At 41.3% G+C, this 18834-nt stretch overlaps 1 protein-coding gene across 1 annotated transcript; it reads left to right on the forward strand.

Annotated features, from left to right (window-relative positions):
* Positions 1 to 231: 231 nt before the first annotated feature.
* LOC121585444 (hepatoma-derived growth factor-like) lies at positions 232 to 18147 on the forward strand. The gene is made up of 6 exons (XM_045221978.1): positions 232 to 720; positions 10853 to 10929; positions 11279 to 11423; positions 11712 to 11870; positions 16531 to 16725; positions 17153 to 18147. Exons 1-6 carry the CDS (start codon positions 634 to 636, stop codon positions 17171 to 17173), a joined length of 684 nt encoding a protein of 227 aa, XP_045077913.1. The 5' UTR covers positions 232 to 633; the 3' UTR covers positions 17174 to 18147.
* Positions 18148 to 18834: the final 687 nt, after the last annotated feature.

Genomic DNA, 18834 nt, shown 5'->3' on the forward strand with positions numbered 1-18834 from the left:
GAGCCAATACAGTACCCTTTTTGGATTGACACAATAGAGGAGAAAATTGTATTGGATCTCCTTAGATAGGCTACCGAAATACATCAATAATCTTGTATCAGTAGAATATTATAGGTAAAGCATATAAAATACAATTTTGAAGGTTTCTGTTGCTTATAATCCATGGAGGTTATGTAATCTTGCAGAATTCCAATATCTTTGCTACCTCGGTTTCGGCCTAGACTATACTAGTCAATTTCAGATAATGAGTCTGCTCGGAAGAGGGAAGCGGTTCCAATTTCAAACAAAAACAAGTATCCATATACAGAGGATTAGGACGGAAGGAATAACAGGATTTTTTTTATTTTTTTTTTAAATAAAACAATTACAATTGATAGGTGCAGCTTGTAACCACACTCTGCAAAGCGCTGGACCGCGCAAAGTTACCAATTCGATTGCGTCGACTTTCCAATTTTCTACGCGTGATTGAATTTTGACGCGAAAACCTGAAGCAACCCAAAGTTGGAGCTCCTAACCTAAGAAGTGCAATCCTCTAGGTGGATATTTTTCGTTGTACTTGTAACAGTAAACCGACATTGTACATTTATATATATATATATTTTTTTAAATATCTTATTCATCCACTGAGAAGCCATGCCGAGGTCGAATAGGCAAAAAGAATATAAGCCTGGGGATCTCGTGTTTGCGAAAATGAAGGGTTATCCACATTGGCCCGCGAGGGTAAGCAACTTCAGACTTTTCTTCTTGCTAAACCAAACGCTAATAGTAGGCCTATGTCTTCTTGTTTCTATTCCACATGTATATAGGCCTATCTGCTAGATCAGTTCAATGAGGCCTACCCCCCTGGTCTTTGCTAAGTTTATTTGCGAATGACTAAGCGCTGTTAAATAGGCTAGTGAAATTTTTTTTGTACATTCGGTGTTTCATTTTGTGAAATCTAAAGCAGTAAACAATTTTACTGTAACCTAGCAAATGCCGTCCTGAATACTATTCATTTCGCAGAGACGCCGTTTAATTTAACCATTGATACGAGGCCTAGTATAGGCTGTTCGATAGATCCTGGCTTCAAGTAAACAAACATATCATTATATTCAACTTGTGTAACAAATAGGCTCGAGTACATTTAATTACCCTCGACTTCTAGGATATTAGGCTATTCCAAGTCCAACCAGTAGCATTTTACAATGTGAATGTGATACAAAGTTGCGACTTGGCGAGTCGCGAAATGGATACTTTGAAATATTGTAACTGAGTTTGCTACAGTGTGGGAATTCCCGAATGGATAATACACATGACCAAAAGTATGTGGACACCTGCTCGTCAAACATCTCATTCCAAAATCATGGGCATTAATATGATGTTGGTCCCCCCCTTTGCTGCTATAACAGCCTCCACTCTTCTGGGAAGGCTTTCCACTAGATGTTGGAACATTGCTGCGGGGACTTGCTTCCATTCAGCCACGAGCATTAGTGAGGTCAGGCACTGATGTTGGGTGATTAGGCCTGGCTCGCAGTCGGAGTTCCAATGAATCCCAAACGTGTTCGATGGGGTTGAGGTCAGGGCTCTGCAGGCCAGTCAAGTTCTTCCACACCGATCTCGACAAACCATTTCTGTATGGACCTCGCTTTGTGCACGGGGGTATTGTCATGCTGAAACAGGAAAGGGCCTTCCCCAAACTGTTCTGTCCTTGAGCTGTTCTTGTCTATTAATGTTCTGTATTATGTCATGCTTTCGCAACAGCTAATGGGGATCCTAATAAAATACAAAATAAATACTAAACTGTTGCCACAAAGTTGGAAGCACAGAATCGTCTAGAATGTCATTGTATGCTGTAGCGTTAAGATTTCCCTTCACTGGAACTAAGGGGCCTAGCCCGAACCATGAAAAACAGCCCCAGACCATTATTCCTCCTCCACCAAACTTTACAGTTGGCATTATGCATTGGGGCAGGTAGCTTTCTCCTGGCATCCGCCAAACCCAGATTTGTCTGTCGGACTGCCAGATGGTGAAGCGTGATTCATCACTCCAGAAAACGCGTTTCCACTGCTCCAGAGTCCAATGGCGGCGAGCTTTACACCACTCCAGCTAACGCTTGGCATTGTGCATGGTGGTCTTAGGCTTGTGTGCGGCTGCTCGGCCATGGAAACCCACTTCATGAAGCTCCCGACGAACAGTTTTTGTGCTGATATTGCTTCCAGAGGCCGTTTGGAACTCTGTAGTGAGTGTTGCAACCGAGGACAGACCATTTTTACGCGCTTCAGCACTCGGCGGTCCCATTCTGTGAGCTTGTGTGGCCTACCACTTGGCGGCTGAGTCGTTGTTGCTCCTAGACGTTTCCACTTCACAATAACTGCACTTACAGTTGACAGGGGCATCTCAAGCAGGGCAGAAATTTGACGAACTGACTTGACAGTGCCACGTTGAAAGTCACTGAGCTCTTCAGTAAGGCCATTCTACTGCCAATATTTGTCTATGGAGATTGCTTGACTGTGTGCTCGATTTTATACACCTGTCAGCAACTGGTGTGGCTGAAATAGCCGAATCCACTAATTTGAAGGGGTGTCCACATACTCTTGTGTGTGTATATATAGTGTATTTGGCGGCAGCGCCATTGTTTGATTGTCTGGCAGCAATGCATGAGCCTATTTTAAGGGTCATGTAAATGGTGTACCGGTATTTTAGCCTAGACTCCATTGCAAATTAGGGGAAAGTAGGTGATGTATTTTCATTAATGAGAATTGGCATTGTTTATTAAAAAAATCATATATATATATATAATCTCAATCTATTCTCGGGCAAAGGAGACCACAAACATCGTCTGAATTGGTGCTCTATGAAAATGTTTCTCCCTCCCTGTAGCATCCCTAATACATTGAAGTGTAATTAACTGTTTTGGCAACGTGGATTAGTTTCAAGTGAATAGTCTACCAATTTCTGCAACAACCGCAGTTGGAGACTTCTGAAAGTTTCATTAATTTATTTTCATTAAAGGTCATGCCCAAATAATATTGGGAAATTATCAGCTAAAACTTGAAATAAAAAATAGTCTATTCATATTTTACAATGAGTAGGCTATGCCTTTTGATCACAAAAGCATTGTATGTCTTTGTATGACTAGTTAGTGCATACAAGTTCAGGCTTCATGCTGTGTTTGAAAATGATCTCGTAAATGTTAATTCAACAACCAGCTTTACTTATCTATGGCAGAATGTGTTTTTAATTTAACCTTTATTTAACTAGGCAAGTCAGTTAAGAACAAATTCTTATTTACAATGACGGCCTATCCCGGCCAAACCCGGACGACGCTGGGCCAATCGTGTGCCGCCCTATGGGACTCCCAATCACGGCCGGTTGTGATACAGCCTGGAATCGAACCAGGGGGTCTGTAGTGATGCCTCAAGCACTGAGATGCAGTGCCTTAGACCGCTGCGCCACTCGGGAGTGTTATTTGTTCATTTGTATTAATTTTGCATTTCTCATGATAGCAGTATACAGTGCATTCGGGAAGTATTCAGACCGCTTGACTTTTGACCTTTTCCACATTTTATGTTATAGCCTTATTCTAAAATATATTAAATTGTTTTTTTCCTCATCAATCTACACACAATACCCCATAATGACAAAGCAAAAACAGATTTAAAAAAAACCTGAAGTATCAGATTTACTTAAGTATTCAGACCCTTTACTCAGTACTTTGTTGAAACACCTTTGGCAGCGATTACAGCCTCGTCTTCAATCAATCAATCAATCAATCAATTTTATTTTATATAGCCCTTCGTACATCAGCTAATATCTCGAAGTGCTGTACAGAAACCCAGCCTAAAACCCCAAACAGCTAGTAATGCAGGTGTAGAAGCACGGTGGCTAGGAAAAACTCCCTAGAAAGGCCAAAACCTAGGAAGAAACCTAGAGAGGAACCAGGCTATGAGGGGTGGCCAGTCCTCTTCTGGCTGTGCCGGGTGGAGATTATAACAGAACCATGCCAAGATGTTCAAAAATGTTCATAAGTGACAAGCATGGTCAAATAATAATCAGGAATAAATCTCAGTTGGCTTTTCATAGCCGATCATTAAGAGTTGAAAACAGCAGGTCTGGGACAGGTAGGGGTTCCATAACCGCAGGCAGAACAGTTGAAACTGGAATGGCAGCAAGGCCAGGCGGACTGGGGACAGCAAGGAGTCACCACGGCCGGTAGTCCCGACGTATGGTCCTAGGGCTCAGGTCTCTCAGTTGGCTTTTCATAGCCGATCATTAAGAGTTGAAAACAGCAGGTCTGGGACAGGTAGGGGTTTCGTAACCGCAGGCAGAACAGTTGAAACTGGAATAGCAGCAAGGCCAGGCGGACTGGGGACAGCAAGGTGTCAGCATGTCCGGTAGTCCTGACGTATGGTCCTAGGGCTCAGGTTCTCAGAGAGAAAGAGAGAACGAGAGAATTAGAAAGAGCATACTTAAATTCACACAGGACACTGGATAAGACAGGAGAAGTACTCCAGGTATAACCAACTAACCCCAGCCCCCCGACACATAAACTACTGCAGCATAAATACTGGAGGCTGAGACAGGAGCGGTCCGGAGACACTGTGGCCCCATCCGAAGAAACCCCCGGACAGGGCCAAACAGGAAGGATATAACCCCACCCACTCTGCCAAAGCACAGCCCCCGCACCACTAGAGGGATATCCTCAACCACCAACTTACAATCCTGAGACAAGGCCGAGTATAGCCCACAGAGGTCTCCACCACAGCACAAACCAAGGGGGGCGCCAACCCAGACAGGAAGATCACGTCAGTAACTCAACCCACTCAAGTGACGCACCCCTCCTAGGGACGGCATGAAAGAGCACCAGCAAGCCAGTGACTCAGCCCCTGTAACAGGGTTAGAGGCAGAGAACCCCAGTGGAGAGAGGGGAACCGGCCTGGCAGAGACAGCAAGGGCTGTTCGTTGCTCCAGAGCCTTTCCGTTCACCTTCACACTCCTGGGCCAGACTACACTCAATCATATGACCTACTGAAGAGATAAGTCTTCAGTAAAGACTTAAAGGTTGAGACCGAGTCTGCGTCTCTCACATGGGTAGGCAGACTGTTCCATAAAAATGGAGATCTATAGGAGAAAGCCCTGCCTCCCGCTGTTTGCTTAGAAATTCTAGGGACAATTAGGAGGCCTGCGTCTTGTGACCGTAGCGTACGTATTGGTATGTACGGCAGGACCAACTCGGAAAGATAGGTAGGAGCAAGCCCATGTAACGCTTTATAGGTTAACAGTAAAACCTTGAAATCAGCCCTTGCCTTAACAGGAAGCCAGTGTAGGGAAGCTAGCACTGGAGTAATATGATCAAATTTCTTGGTTCTATATTATTTATATTGCTTTGTCTTGTCTGTGTGTGTGTAAAACTTAATAAACAGAGTTCTTAAAAAAAAAATTCTTGGTTCTAGTCAGGATTCTAGCAGCCGTATTTAGCACTAACTGAAGTTTATTTAGTGCTTTATCCGGGTAGCCGGAAAGTAGAGCATTGCAGTAGTCTAACCTAGAAGTAACAAATGCATGGATTAATTTTTCTGCATCATTTTTGGACAGAAAATTTCTGATTTTTGCAATGTTACGTAGATGGAAAAAAGCTGTCCTTGAAACAGTCTTGATATGTTCGTCAAAAGAGAGATCAGGGTCAAGAGTAACGCCGAGGTCCTTCACAGTTTTATTTGAGACGACTTTACAACCATCAAGATGAATTGTCAGATTTAACAGAAGATCTCTTTGTTTCTTGGGACCTAGAACAAGCATCTCTGTTTTGTCCGAGTTTAAAAGTAGAAAGTTTTCAGCCATCCACTTCCTTATGTCTGAAACACAGGCTTCTAGCGAGGGCAATTTTGGGGCTTCACCATGTTTCATTGAAATGTACAGCTGTGTGTCATCCGCATAGCAGTGAAAGTTAACATTATGTTTTCGAATAACATCCCCAAGAGGTAAAATATATAGTGAAAACAATAGTGGTCCTAAAACGGAACCTTGAGGAACACCGAAATGTACAGTCTTCTTGGGTATGACGCTACAAGCTTGGCACACCTGTATTTGGGGAGTTTCTCCCATTCTTCTCTGCAGATCCTCTCTAGCTCTGTCAAGTTGGATGGGGAGCATCGCTGCACAGCTATTTTCAGGTCTCTCCAGAGATGTTTGATCGGGTTCAAGTCCGGGCTCTGGCTGGGCCACTCAAGCACATTCAGAGACTTGTCCCGAAGCCACTCCTGTGTTGTCTTGGCTTTGTGCTTAGGGTCGTTGTCCTGTTGGAAGATGAACCTTCACCCCAGTCTGAGGTCCTGAGCGCTCTGGAGCAGGTTTTCATCAAGGATCTCTCTGTACTTTGCTCCGTTCATCTTTCCCTTGATCCTGACTAGTCTCCCAGTCCCTGCCGCTGAAAAACATCCCCACAGCATGATGCTGCCACCACCATGCTTCACCGTAGGGATGGTGCCAGGTTTCCTCCAGATGTGACGCTTGGCAATCAGGCCAAAGAGTTCAATCTTGGTTTCATCAGACCAGAGAATCTTGTTTCTCATGGTCTGAGACCGTTAGGTGCCTTTTGGCAAACTCCAAGCGGGCTGTTATGCCTTTTACTGAGGAGTGGCTTCCGTCTGGCCTTTCCAAATCATGTACAATCAATTGAATTTACCACAGGTGGACTCCAATCGAGTTGTAGAAACATCTCAAGGATGATCAATGGAAACAGGAGGCACCTGAGCTCAATTTTGAGTCTCATAGGGTCTGAATACTTATGTAAATAAGGTATTTCTGTTAAATTTTTTATATATTTGCTTTGTCATTGTGTGGTATTGGGTGTAGATTGATGAGGACATAAAAAAAGTAACGTAACAGAATGTGGAAAAAGTCAAGGGGTCTGAATACTTTCCAAATGCGCTGTACTTACTGTACATTACAGCAATTCACAGCCAGATGCATAGAGGGCACTGTTACAAAAGTTGACTGTTGGAAACTAGGGAAAATGTTTATCAGCATGTCCTGTGTCAAATGCCAGATATTGGGTAGAATATTCAATAAACCTCATTGGACAGATCTCACAGGTGCAATAAGCGTCATATAGCTACTTTTCTCTTGAAATGTGACCTTAGCCTACTACAGAACTCCCATTAAGTTCAGGCAATTCAATAGAAATGGAACAGAGAAGAGGCTATCGTTCAGTTTGGGGGCAGTTTAATGGGTAAAATGTACAGTGATAGCCATAATGACCTTTCTGCTATCAGCCTATGGTAACCATAGATGCAGGACATGGCTGGTCAGATCTCTTGAACAATGCATATACCCCCCCCCCCCCCCTCTTGTTTTCTGTCTGTCTCTCCTCCCACTATCCCTCCCTCCTTGCCTTTACCAGACTGCCGACAGTCAACACCCCGCCCCATCAAACACACACAACGGGCACTATCTGGGCACACCTATAGGGCCCCTTTGGCATGACGGCTGTCAGGAAGCAAGGTGTCACAGCAAGGCAGGCAGTCCGACGGGCATGGTGACACAGGGCCCAACCGTTGTCACAGGGCTTCCTGTACAACACACCCTAGCTGTGTCCAGATTCTCCACTCTTCTTCCAAAGTGTGCACTTGCACACTCCCTGTCTTGGATTGGCGTTAGCATTGGCTGGATGGAGTTTCCATCATTGTTAAATCCACGATGTGGAGTGTGCAAGTGAACACTTGGGGAGGAGACTGGAGAATCTGGACCCAGATCCTCTTCCTCAGAGAAAGATCATGGGTACCTCTCAATCCTCTGTAGTCTAAATCTCCTCTCCTTGATCTGAAAACACAAGGTAGCCTAAATTTTGTTGGAGTGTGTCCCTGGCTATCCATAAATAAAAATAAAAATCGTGCCATCTGGTTTGCTTAATATAAGGAATTATAAATGATTTATACTTTTACCTTTGATACTTAAGTATATTTTAGCAATTACATTTACTTTTGATACGTAAGTATATTTAAAACCAAATACTTTTTACTTGTAGTATTTTACTGGGTGAGTTCCACTTTTACTTGAGTCATTTTCTATTAAGGTATCTTTACTTTTATAGTATTACAATTGGGTACTTTTTCCACCACTGCAGGAGTATCAAGCAATAATGTAAAGTTCATATGGCTCAGTAGGTTGGAGAGTGGAGTTAGAAACCTTTGGGTTCAAGTCCTGCAGAATACCTTGTTGAACATGCCAATGCTTATTTTCTTACTCAATGGTTATACTGTTTGGGCGAAGTAGCCATGTTTTCTCTTACATGTTTGACATAAAGGCATCTCTTTTCCCCCTTAGATTACAACAGGAGTATTGTATCATGTGCTCATCAGAATTGTATCTTGAGTGTGCCTGTGGATACATTCCATGTAAACAATTATAATCCTTTGATCTTACATAGTTTTGGATAAAAGCAGGTGTGTGAGCATATAAATGTAATTATAGATAAAAGTAGTACTAATTTAGGCCTACTTCTGAAATATTAATTCTTAGAATTTGGAATTCTATTTCTGTGTGTGTGTGTGTGTTCAAGTAGGGCACCTGCAAATGTGCAACTACACCAAAGAATGTCAATGTGAGCATGCAGAAAACTCACTACACACACAGTTGAAGTCGGAAGTTTACATACACTTAGGTTGGAGTCATTAACTTGTTTTTCAAACACTCCACACATTTCTTGTTAACAAACTATAGTTTTGGCAAGTCGGTTAGGATATCTACTTTGTGCATGACACAAGTCATTTTTCCAACAATTGTTTACAGACAGATTATTTCACTTATAATTCACTGTATCACAATTCCAGTGGGTCAGAAGTATACATACACTAAGTTGACTGTTCCTTTAAACAGCTTGGAAAATTCCAGAAAATGATGTCATGGCTTTAGAAGCTTCTGATAGGCTAATTGACATCATTTGAGTCAATTGGAGGTGTACCTGTGGATGTATTTCAAGGCCTACCTTCAAACTCAGTGCCTCTTTGCTTGACATCATAGGAAAATCTAAATAAATCAGCCAAGACCTCTAAATCTGCCAAGTCTGGTTCATCCTTGGGAGCAATTTCCAAATGCCTGAAGGTACCACGTTAATTTACATTTACATTTAAGTCATTTAGCAGACGCTCTTATCCAGAGCGACTTACAAACAAACAATAGTACGCAAGTATAAACACCATGGGACCACGCAGCCGTCATACCGCTCAGGAAGGAGACGCGTTCTGTCTCCTAGAGATGAACATACTTTGGTGCGAAAAGTGCAAATCAATCCCAGAATAACAGCAAAGGACCTTGTGAAGATGCTGGAGGAAACGGGTACAAAAGTATCTATATCCACAGTAAAATGAGACCTATATTGACATAACCTGAAAGGCCGCTCAGCAAGGACGAAGCAACTGCTCCAAAACTGCCATAAAAAAGACCGACTACAGTTTGCAACTGCACATGGGGACAAAGATCTTACTTTCTGGAGAAATGTCCTCTGGTCTGATGAAACAAAAATAGAACTGTTTGGCCATAATGACCATCGTAATGTTTGGAGGAATAAGGGGGTAGCTTGCAAGCCGAAGAACACCATCCCAACCGTGAAGCATGGGGGTGGCAGCATCATGCTGTGGGGGTGCTTTGCTGCAGGAGGGACTGGTGCACTTCACAAAATAGATGGCATCATGAGGAAGGAAAATCTCAAGACATCAGTCAGGAAGTTGGTTGCAAATGGGTCTTCCAAATGGACAATGACCCCATGCATACTTCCAAAGTTGTGGCAAAATGGCTTAAGGACATCAAAGTCAAGGTATTGGAGCGGCCATCACAAAGCCCTGACCTCAATCCTATAGAACATTTGTGGGCAGAACTGAAAATGCGTGTGCGAGCAAGGAGGCCTACAAACCTTACTCAGTTAAACCAGCTCTGTCAGGAGGAATGGGCCAACATTTACCCAACTTATTGTGGGAAGCTTGTGGAAGGCTACCAGAAACGTTTGACCCAAGTTAAACAATTTAAAGGCAATGCTACCAAATACTAATTGAGTGTATGTAAACTTCTGACCCACTGGGAATGTGATGAAAGAAATAGAAGCTGAAATAAATCATTCTCTCTTCTGTGACATTTCACATTCTTAAAATAAAGTGGTGCTCCTAACTGACCTAAGACAGGGAATCTTTACTAGGATTAAATGTCAGGAATTGTGAAAAACTGAGTTTAAATGTATTTGGCTAAGGTGTATGTAAACTTCCGACTTCAACTGTAAGCGTTGGGTTATCAGTACATCTGTGCATTTTCCCAGATGTGCATACACATTCACAGCACGCAATACAAAACAAAAATTCTTTACTGTTCTCAAAACTAGCCCATAATGCCAAACATGCACACACAGGTCTGTCTGTTTTTGTTGTTCAGCTCAAATTGGGTGAGGGGGGGTTGGTGAAGAGACTCCTTAATTTGCCACTGGGTTCAGTGCCCAATATTTGCCTTGGCGGGAGGGACACCATTTTCACATAACTCTAAAAGGCAGTCATTTACACTGTGTGTATTTGAGTGAGAAAACTAAACTGTGTGTGTCAGTCATTAAAGCACTTGAAACCTGGCCTCTGAAGTGAGAGTGTGAAGTACATTTTTAGTTACCTAATTCTTAAAGCAGCACTGGCCTTTTTGTTTACGCTGGTCTGTCTCTTTTTTATTTGTTTCAGTAGCCAAACAAAATATTTTATATGTACTTCCATTGTTTGCGGTAGCTCCTGCAATTCATAAATCTCCATCTTTTTTTCGCTTTTTGTTGAAGTTTTTGCCCCTAGTTGTTTAGTTTGATGAAGCACTCACTAACAATTACACTCACTGTTTCCTTCTTCCGCAGATTAACGAGTTACCCGAAGGAGTGGTCAAGTCCCCCTCCAACAAGTACCAAGTGTTCTTCTTTGGGACACATGAGACGTAAGTAAATATCGTTTTTGATGCGTTGAATCCTTTCACCTAGTCTTGCCCAATTTCAAATGAACACCTAGCCCCTACCTTCTATACACTTTTGGAGATATGAGAGGCTTTAATAGGCTAGTCTGTATTTTCACCATATTACTTATACCTATCGGAGAACAAGTTGGAGCTACCAACATATTGTTCCTTACATCTATCAAATTTCCCCAGATCTCCACGAGTGCATTAGGCGGTTCATTTGGAATTACACATTAGCCTTTTACCTGGTAGTTCCATAGAACAGTATTTTGAAGCTCTGTAGGTGGTTGCGTGCGTCAACCTTTGAACTTTCTAACCTTTGCCCTCTCAGGGCATTCCTGGGTCCCAAGGACTTGTTCCCCTATGAGGAGGGCAAGGAGAAGTTTGGCAAGCCCACCAAGAGGAAAGGCTTCAGCGAGGGTCTCTGGGAAATTGAGAACAACCCTACAGTGATACACGAACCCGCAGGCTATGAGGTGTGTGCTTAGGAAAGGGGCGTGTCTGTTTGTGTGCCTGCTGACGTGCGTGAGCCTTTGTTCCTGTGTGACACATGATGGCGTATGATTTTAGCAAATATTAAGACGCACACCACACAATGTTTCTCTTTGCTATTCTGGGAACACCACAATCCTACTACTTCATCCTCAATTATGAAAAGTACTCCCAAATACACATTTACCTATACTCAACCTCAGCAAATACAGATGTGCATTGGGAGTAGTTCACCACGTTTTCCAGCCTTAATTCTGTTCTTTCTCCCCCAGTCAGCAAAGAAGGAGACCCCAACAGAGGGGGCGGTGGAGGCAGGAGGGGGACGAAAGGGGGATGCAGAAGGAAGCAGTGATGAGGACGAAGGAACCCTCGTCATCGACGAGAAGAATGACAAGGGAGGGGCCAAGAGGAAAGCTGGGGGTTCCGGCGAGGTAAGTGTCAAACAGTCACAAGTCAAGTCAGTCTAACAAGTAGAAACATACACCATATCGCTACTGTATTTGTTTATGTTTTGCCAATTTCAATTGATTGGGCATTCAAATGGCTGAGCATTTACAAAGAAAGTCAATTGGCGATATGGCCACTATTGTAGGTAGCAGTTTGTGGCAATGTTCCCTCTAAGCTCCTTCAGGACTGCCATGAAGAAGAAATGCCAGCCTGTGCAGAGATGCTGATGCACAAAATATAACTTTATTGAACTTTAGTTGCCCTGTTAGTTTACATGATCTCTCCTGAAACAGATCAATGTTTCCTTCTACAGTAGTGTGGGAATTGTGATCAAATGAACATATCAGCCTTTTTCAATACAACAAACCTAACTTGGCAAGATTGTCAGTGATTTTGTTGTAGGCAGAGCGTATCAGAATAACATTCTATTGTATTGACAGGCACAAGCAGTCTTTCAATCACCCGTGGTCGGAATAGAAGTGCTTTTGAGATCAAAGAGCAGAGTCGTGTGTGCAAATGTTTTCATATTCTTTGGTAGTTAGCAAGTTATTAGGCAGGTTATAGCTAATATTTGGTCAGCAATAGGGGAGTGATTGCTTCCTACAAGAGCACAAACCCTGTACGTTTCTAGCCATCTTTGAAAAGCAAGTCGGGTAAAGAGCTTTCTTTTTGTCTTAAAGGGGCAGTAGTGTGTTTTGAGACAGGCTTGAATATACAAAGAAGCCAATAGGCAGAGGGTAGCCAATGTTTTTCTAATTCTCTGTATGGTAATAATAATGATACTTCTATTTTGTAAAGTATTTTCTTGCACCATACATCACAATACAATACAATTTCCAGTCACATATTTGGCCCATGGTGTTGACTGTTTACAGACCATTTTTTCTGTTTTCTGATAAGTGACTTAAGCTTTCAGACAAATACAAAACCGAAGGTTAATGTTAAGCAAGCATAATGTTTTTTTAAAAGTCTCATGGAATACAGGCCTACATTGAACACCATAGGCTACTGTAGGCTATATCATAGCTCAATCAATAGCTATTTTCATCAGAAAATGTTATGCGATGCTTTTGATCCATTGTTTTTGTTTGTAGGCCACTCTGATAGTCCTAATAGGCTCCAAATAGCTTCAGTAGCCTACTTGGCCACTTTCTAAAACTAACTGAAAGTGTGCACAGCCTCCGTGTTCACAGTAAAAGAGTGCTGGAAGTTGCACAAAATGCTCACAGTGTTCAAGATTCTGCTCATAAGACCTGAAATTTGCTCAGTGCCTAATTTTTTTTTAGGGAACATTGAATGCTGGTATTGATGAAGAACTGCCTCACAGGCAACGGCGTGAACATGTTCTGCTTTAAGCTGCATTACATATTCCATAGGAATATTCGGTAGCACTTTATAATAACTTGTAATAAAGTAAATCGTTTATTCATAATGTATTCATAATTACTTCCACATTTGTAAATGTTAGTAAGCTAGTTATTCACACATTTATAAACAACCTTTTAAGTATGTAATAATTATTCATAATTTCTTGAGTGAACGGTGTACATTCTCATAAAAAAATGGACATGCCATTGGTAGACATTCCAGCTGTACCCGATGCTCCTTAAAGACGGAATCTGCAGTAGAGGAAATAGTGCCACTGTTTATTATTATTATTATTATAAAGCGGAGGTAAGGAGGTTCGCGCAACGTGGAAAGAAAATGTGCAGAACATATTCTGCTGTTCTGTCGCGCGTGCAATGATGTCCGAGGGGGAAATAAACTGTTTAATGTTTGTAGTAACTTCTTTGCTGTAATATTGCAAACGGACATGGCAGTTTCACCATTAAGGATTCCGGCGTTAAGGTTTCAAAATGGCCTAGAACATATAATTGGTTAAACAATCATACACTACAGAAGATGTTTAAGGAAATCTATTTAACATTGGATTCCAAAACAGTCACACTGTTGGAATAGTGCGATGTGTAACTTCAGACGCGCTCTATACTGAGTAAAGTAACATTTTCGTCTGAAAACAGAAACATTACCCTGTTCTTAACAGTGAATTTATAATAAAACCAAAGTGTGGATTGCAGTCCATAGACCGCTTACGTGGTAAGAAAATAAATACCTGAATACCGTATATATTCCGCTTAACTATCCCATTATGTTAAAAAAGTTACTACCTTTAAAGGTCTAGTAAAAGTGAAGCCAAACAAAGTGTGAAAATAGTCTGTGTTTAAAAGACTGAAGCACTGGAAGCATTTAAAGGTTATACATGTAGCATTTCTACTTGCAAATCATACATGTAACATTTCTACCTCAATCACATATCAGTTGTAATGAAGAAATAAAAATCCTCTAGAGGAAAAACTGGCTGGTCTAGCCAGCTGTTGTGTGTAGGCTACATCTCCCTGTTTTATGATTAGTTCACGTTTGTGAGGTTGACATTTAGCAGAACATTTGCATTACAACACTTCCTCATTTACAAACAATCTTCTACAGTGGGGAAAAAAAGTATTTAGTCAGCCACCAATTGTGCAAGTTCTCCCACTTAAAAAGATGAGAGAGGCCTGTAATTTTCATCATAGGTACACGTCAACTATGACAGACAAATTGAGAAAAAAAAATCCAGAAAATCACATTGTAGGATTTTTTTATGAATTTATTTGCAAATTATGGTGGAAAATAAGTATTTGGTCACCTACAAACAAGCAAGATTTCTGGCTCTCACAGACCTGTAACTTCTTCTTTTAAGAGGCTCCTCTGTCCTCCACTCGTTACCTGTATTAATGGCACCTGTTTGAACTTGTTATCAGTATAAAAGACACCTGTCCACAACCTCAAACAGTCACACTCCAAACTCCACTATGGCCAAGACCAAAGACCTGTCAAAGGACACCAGAAACAAAATTGTAGACCTGCACCAGGCTGGGAAGAATGAATCTGCAATAGGTAAGCAGCTTGGTTTGAAGAAATCAACTGTGGGAGCAATTATTAGGAAATGGAAGACATACAAGACCACTGATAATCTCCCTCGATCTGGGGCTCCACGCAAGATCTCACCCCGTGGGGTCAAAATGATCACAAGAACGGTGAGCAAAAATCCCAGAACCACATGGGGGGACCTAGTGAATGACCTGCAGAGAGCTGAGACCAAAGTAACAAAGCCTACCATCAGTAACACACTACGCCGCCAGGGACTCAAATCCTGCAGTGCGAGACGTGTCCCCCTGCTTAAGCCAGTACATGTCCAGGCCCGTCTGAAGTTTGCTAGAGTGCATTTGGATGATCCAGAAGAGGATTGGGAGAATGTCATATGGTCAGATGAAACCAAAATATAACTTTTTGGTAAAAACTCAACTCATCGTGTTTGGAGGACAAAGAATGATGAGTTGCATCCAAAGAACACCATACCTACTGTGAAGCATGGGGGTGGAAACATCATGCTTTGGGGCTGTTTTTCTGCAAAGGGACCAGGACGACTGATCCGTGTAAAGGAAAGAATGAATGGGGCCATGTATCGTGAGATTGAGTGAAAACCTCCTTCCATCAGCAAGGGCATTGAAGATTAAAACGTGGCTGGGTCTTTCAGCATGACAATGATCCCAAACACACCGCCCGGGCAATGAAGGAGTGGCTTCGTAAGAACCATTTCAAGGTCCTGGAGTGGCCTAGCCAGTCTGCAGATCTCAACCCCATAGAAAATCTTTGGAGGGAGTTGAAAGTCCGTGTTGCCCAGCGACAGCCCCAAAACATCACTGCTCTAGAGGAGATCTGCATGGAGGAATGGGCCAAAATACCAGCAACAGTGTGTGAAAACCTTGTGAAGACTTACAGAAAACGTTTGACCTGTGTCATTGCCAACAAAGGGTATATAACAAAGTATTGAGAAACTTTTGTTATTGACCAAATACTTATTTTCCACCATAATTTGCAAATAAATTCATTAAAAATCCTACAATGTGATTATCTGGATTTTTTTTCTCCTCATTTTGTCTGTCATAGTTGACGTGTACCTATGATGAAAATTACAGACCTCTCTCATCTTTTTAAGTGGGAGAACTTGCACAATTGGTGGCTGACTAAATACTTTTTTTCCCCACTGTATATATTTCCTTCAACATCCTGTGTTGTGGGCTTATTCTTTTACCATTGATATGTTCTAGGTTCTTTTGAGACCTTAAGGAGCATCAGATACTGCTGGAATGTCTACCAATGAATTAATTTTTGTGAGAAATTACACTGGTTCACTCAAAACATTCATAAAGTATAAATGATTAGTAAATGGTTTATAAGGACCTATATTAAATGTCTTATAAATTATTTTATGGATCATTATTACTTTAAACGTTGTTTATACATGTGTGAATAACTAGCTTACTAACATTAACAAATGTGGGAGTAATGATTAATAAATTATTATATGCTTTATTACAAGGTGTTATTATAAAGTGCTACTGAATATTCAATAGAAAAGTGGCAGGTGTGGGTCACTTTGCTTGTCATAATGAAACTATCCTTGCATGGCATTTTTAAAGGTTTTTAAGCGGTTATTTGAAACAGAAAAGGAAAAAAAACGCTAACGAAAATAAGCAATCGTATGTTTGCCAGAAACATGGCACTTGAATAAGGGTGATGTGTCTTTCTCTTTCCCCGAAGAGCTCTCCTAAACGACCTAAGGACACAGAGGGCAAAGGTGATTCGAAGGTTGATAGTAAGAAGTCTGACACCGACCTGAAGCTGAAGTTTAATGACAAGGCAGGGCATAAGCCCAGTGCACTGTCTTCTGTGGGCGAATCAAAGCCAGAGGGCCATGCAAAACCACCGACCGAGGGCCAACTAACATCAGAGAAGGTGAGGGAAGCTGTCTTTTGGCTGTTGAGTTACAGAGATATAAAACAACCTTTTTTTTTTTACCCTTCACTATATGTTTTACACTAATCTCCTGTTCGGAGAAGATCTATTCATTTGTTCATACATCAGGGCCTGACCCAGAGTGAGTATTCTAAAAGCCTTGTAGCTAATGTGGCCTGTTATTTTGGTTGATAATCTTCTGTGCTTGAATGAACGAAATTCATCAAATGAAGCACTTTGCTGTTCTACACGGGATAGGTCATCAATATATAGTGTATAGTACTGCACTGGCAATGAGGCTTTTGACAAACTCACACCTTATCCACTTAACTTTGAATAGTTGGTGTTGTTTGGTTCATATCCAACATTATTTAAAACATGAAAATTACTGATGCAATGTAACATTTTCTCCATGCTTTCTTTTCAGCCTGTGATGGACAGTGCTTAACATCAAGCCTCCGAGGATGACCAAGGACCCTTGGTTCTTCTCCATGGAATTTGGGGCGTCAACATACAGTAATTAGCTCATCTTTGAATGATAGGTTTCTGCTGTTTAAGTAACTGGAATGTGTTAAGACCTAAATAGAAATTGTACTTGCTATACAATATATATATATTGAAAGGTCAAAAAACCTTGCTTGCCAGTTGGGGATATTGTATATCCCAGGATTGAAATTGTTGTCAAATCAATAGTGATGAGAAATTCAAGGCTCAAGAGGAAATTAGTTTTGGATGTATAATTTCCTTTTTTTGGGGGTGGGGGGGCAATTATGTCTGGCTGCTAGGTGTCAAATGCATTACAGTTTAGAGAGTACACATGCCTGACGGTGTCTTAACAAGAATCTGAACATAAGCAAATGAATACAAAAACAACACAATTTCGGGGAAATCTAGTAAACATCACATTCATAATTCATACGTTTTTAGTTTTGAGGGTCATTGGTGTTAGAAGATTTGATAGCTTTTTGCTATGTTGTTGTGTGTTATAAAAAATGTGTTATTGGCTTTAAGGTGTATACATAATAGTAATTGTACTTGCTTTTTTCCCCTTTCCTCGGCCTGACTTTGAAACAGGCGATGTATTTTCTTACTCATGGTGTGTTGCACTTTTAAGATATTTAACTTTGCCTAGATCACTAGCAAAACTATCGCTTTAACGCTGTATAACATGTTGCATGCTACCTGTACATGGGAGGTGACCAAATAATGCGTCTTCAATGACACTTAGATCCCACAGAATTCCCTATTTTGATTGAATGTCAATTTTTTTTTTTACATAAACACAAATACAAGAAAACAAAACCACTTTGCAAACCTGTCTTAACCGTTTTCACTCGTACCTGTATATGGGTTGAAAATGGCAGATTTGGGCACTGATAAGCGTCTAAATTGGAACGCAGTGGCTCTACTGTAACATGCTATAAATGACGTCAGAGCTCAGGCTCTGCGCTTCACAGCTCTGTATGGGGTTTGACTGACAGCCGTTCTGAACTTGAACACCGACAAGAAGTTGCCCCCATCCCTCCCTTACTTAGTGTTTTCAGATTTCGTTATCAACAAATGCGGAGAAAGATACAGTAAATTTAAAATACACATAAAATCAACAGTGTAATGTTTGGATTGTAGGTGAACTGTTGTCCTCAACTTTGGTCTAGTAATTCTCCCATAATCTCCAAACTGTTCCCTTTCAATTGCTACCATGCTTATGCATATACCTTTTCATATTCCTTCTATAAGAAACATTACAATTTATCCCTATCCATATAGGCCAATTCCCACATGTAAATAGTTAAGGGAAATCTATATTTCAGAAAGTACCCCAAAATGAAATGTGCATTGTTAAAAGCAAGAAACATTCCTGGATGTTTTTGTGACAATGTTGGTATTAACCAGTGACATGTTTGAAGGAGCACAATACTTTCAGGTCTGAAAGAGGACTTGGAAGGACTATGTTCTATGGCAGGGGCATTCAATCCTACCCTGGAGGTCTGGAGTACCTCTAGTTTTCAGTTCTATTAATTGCACCTAATTAATTGCACCTAGCTGCCGGTGTCCCAGGTTTAAATCAGTCCCTGATTTATAAGGGAAGAATGAAAAGAGAAAAAAAAA

The sequence above is a fragment of the Coregonus clupeaformis genome, chromosome 8 (assembly GCF_020615455.1).
Source record: "Coregonus clupeaformis isolate EN_2021a chromosome 8, ASM2061545v1, whole genome shotgun sequence".
NCBI classification, from domain to species: domain Eukaryota; kingdom Metazoa; phylum Chordata; class Actinopteri; order Salmoniformes; family Salmonidae; genus Coregonus; species Coregonus clupeaformis.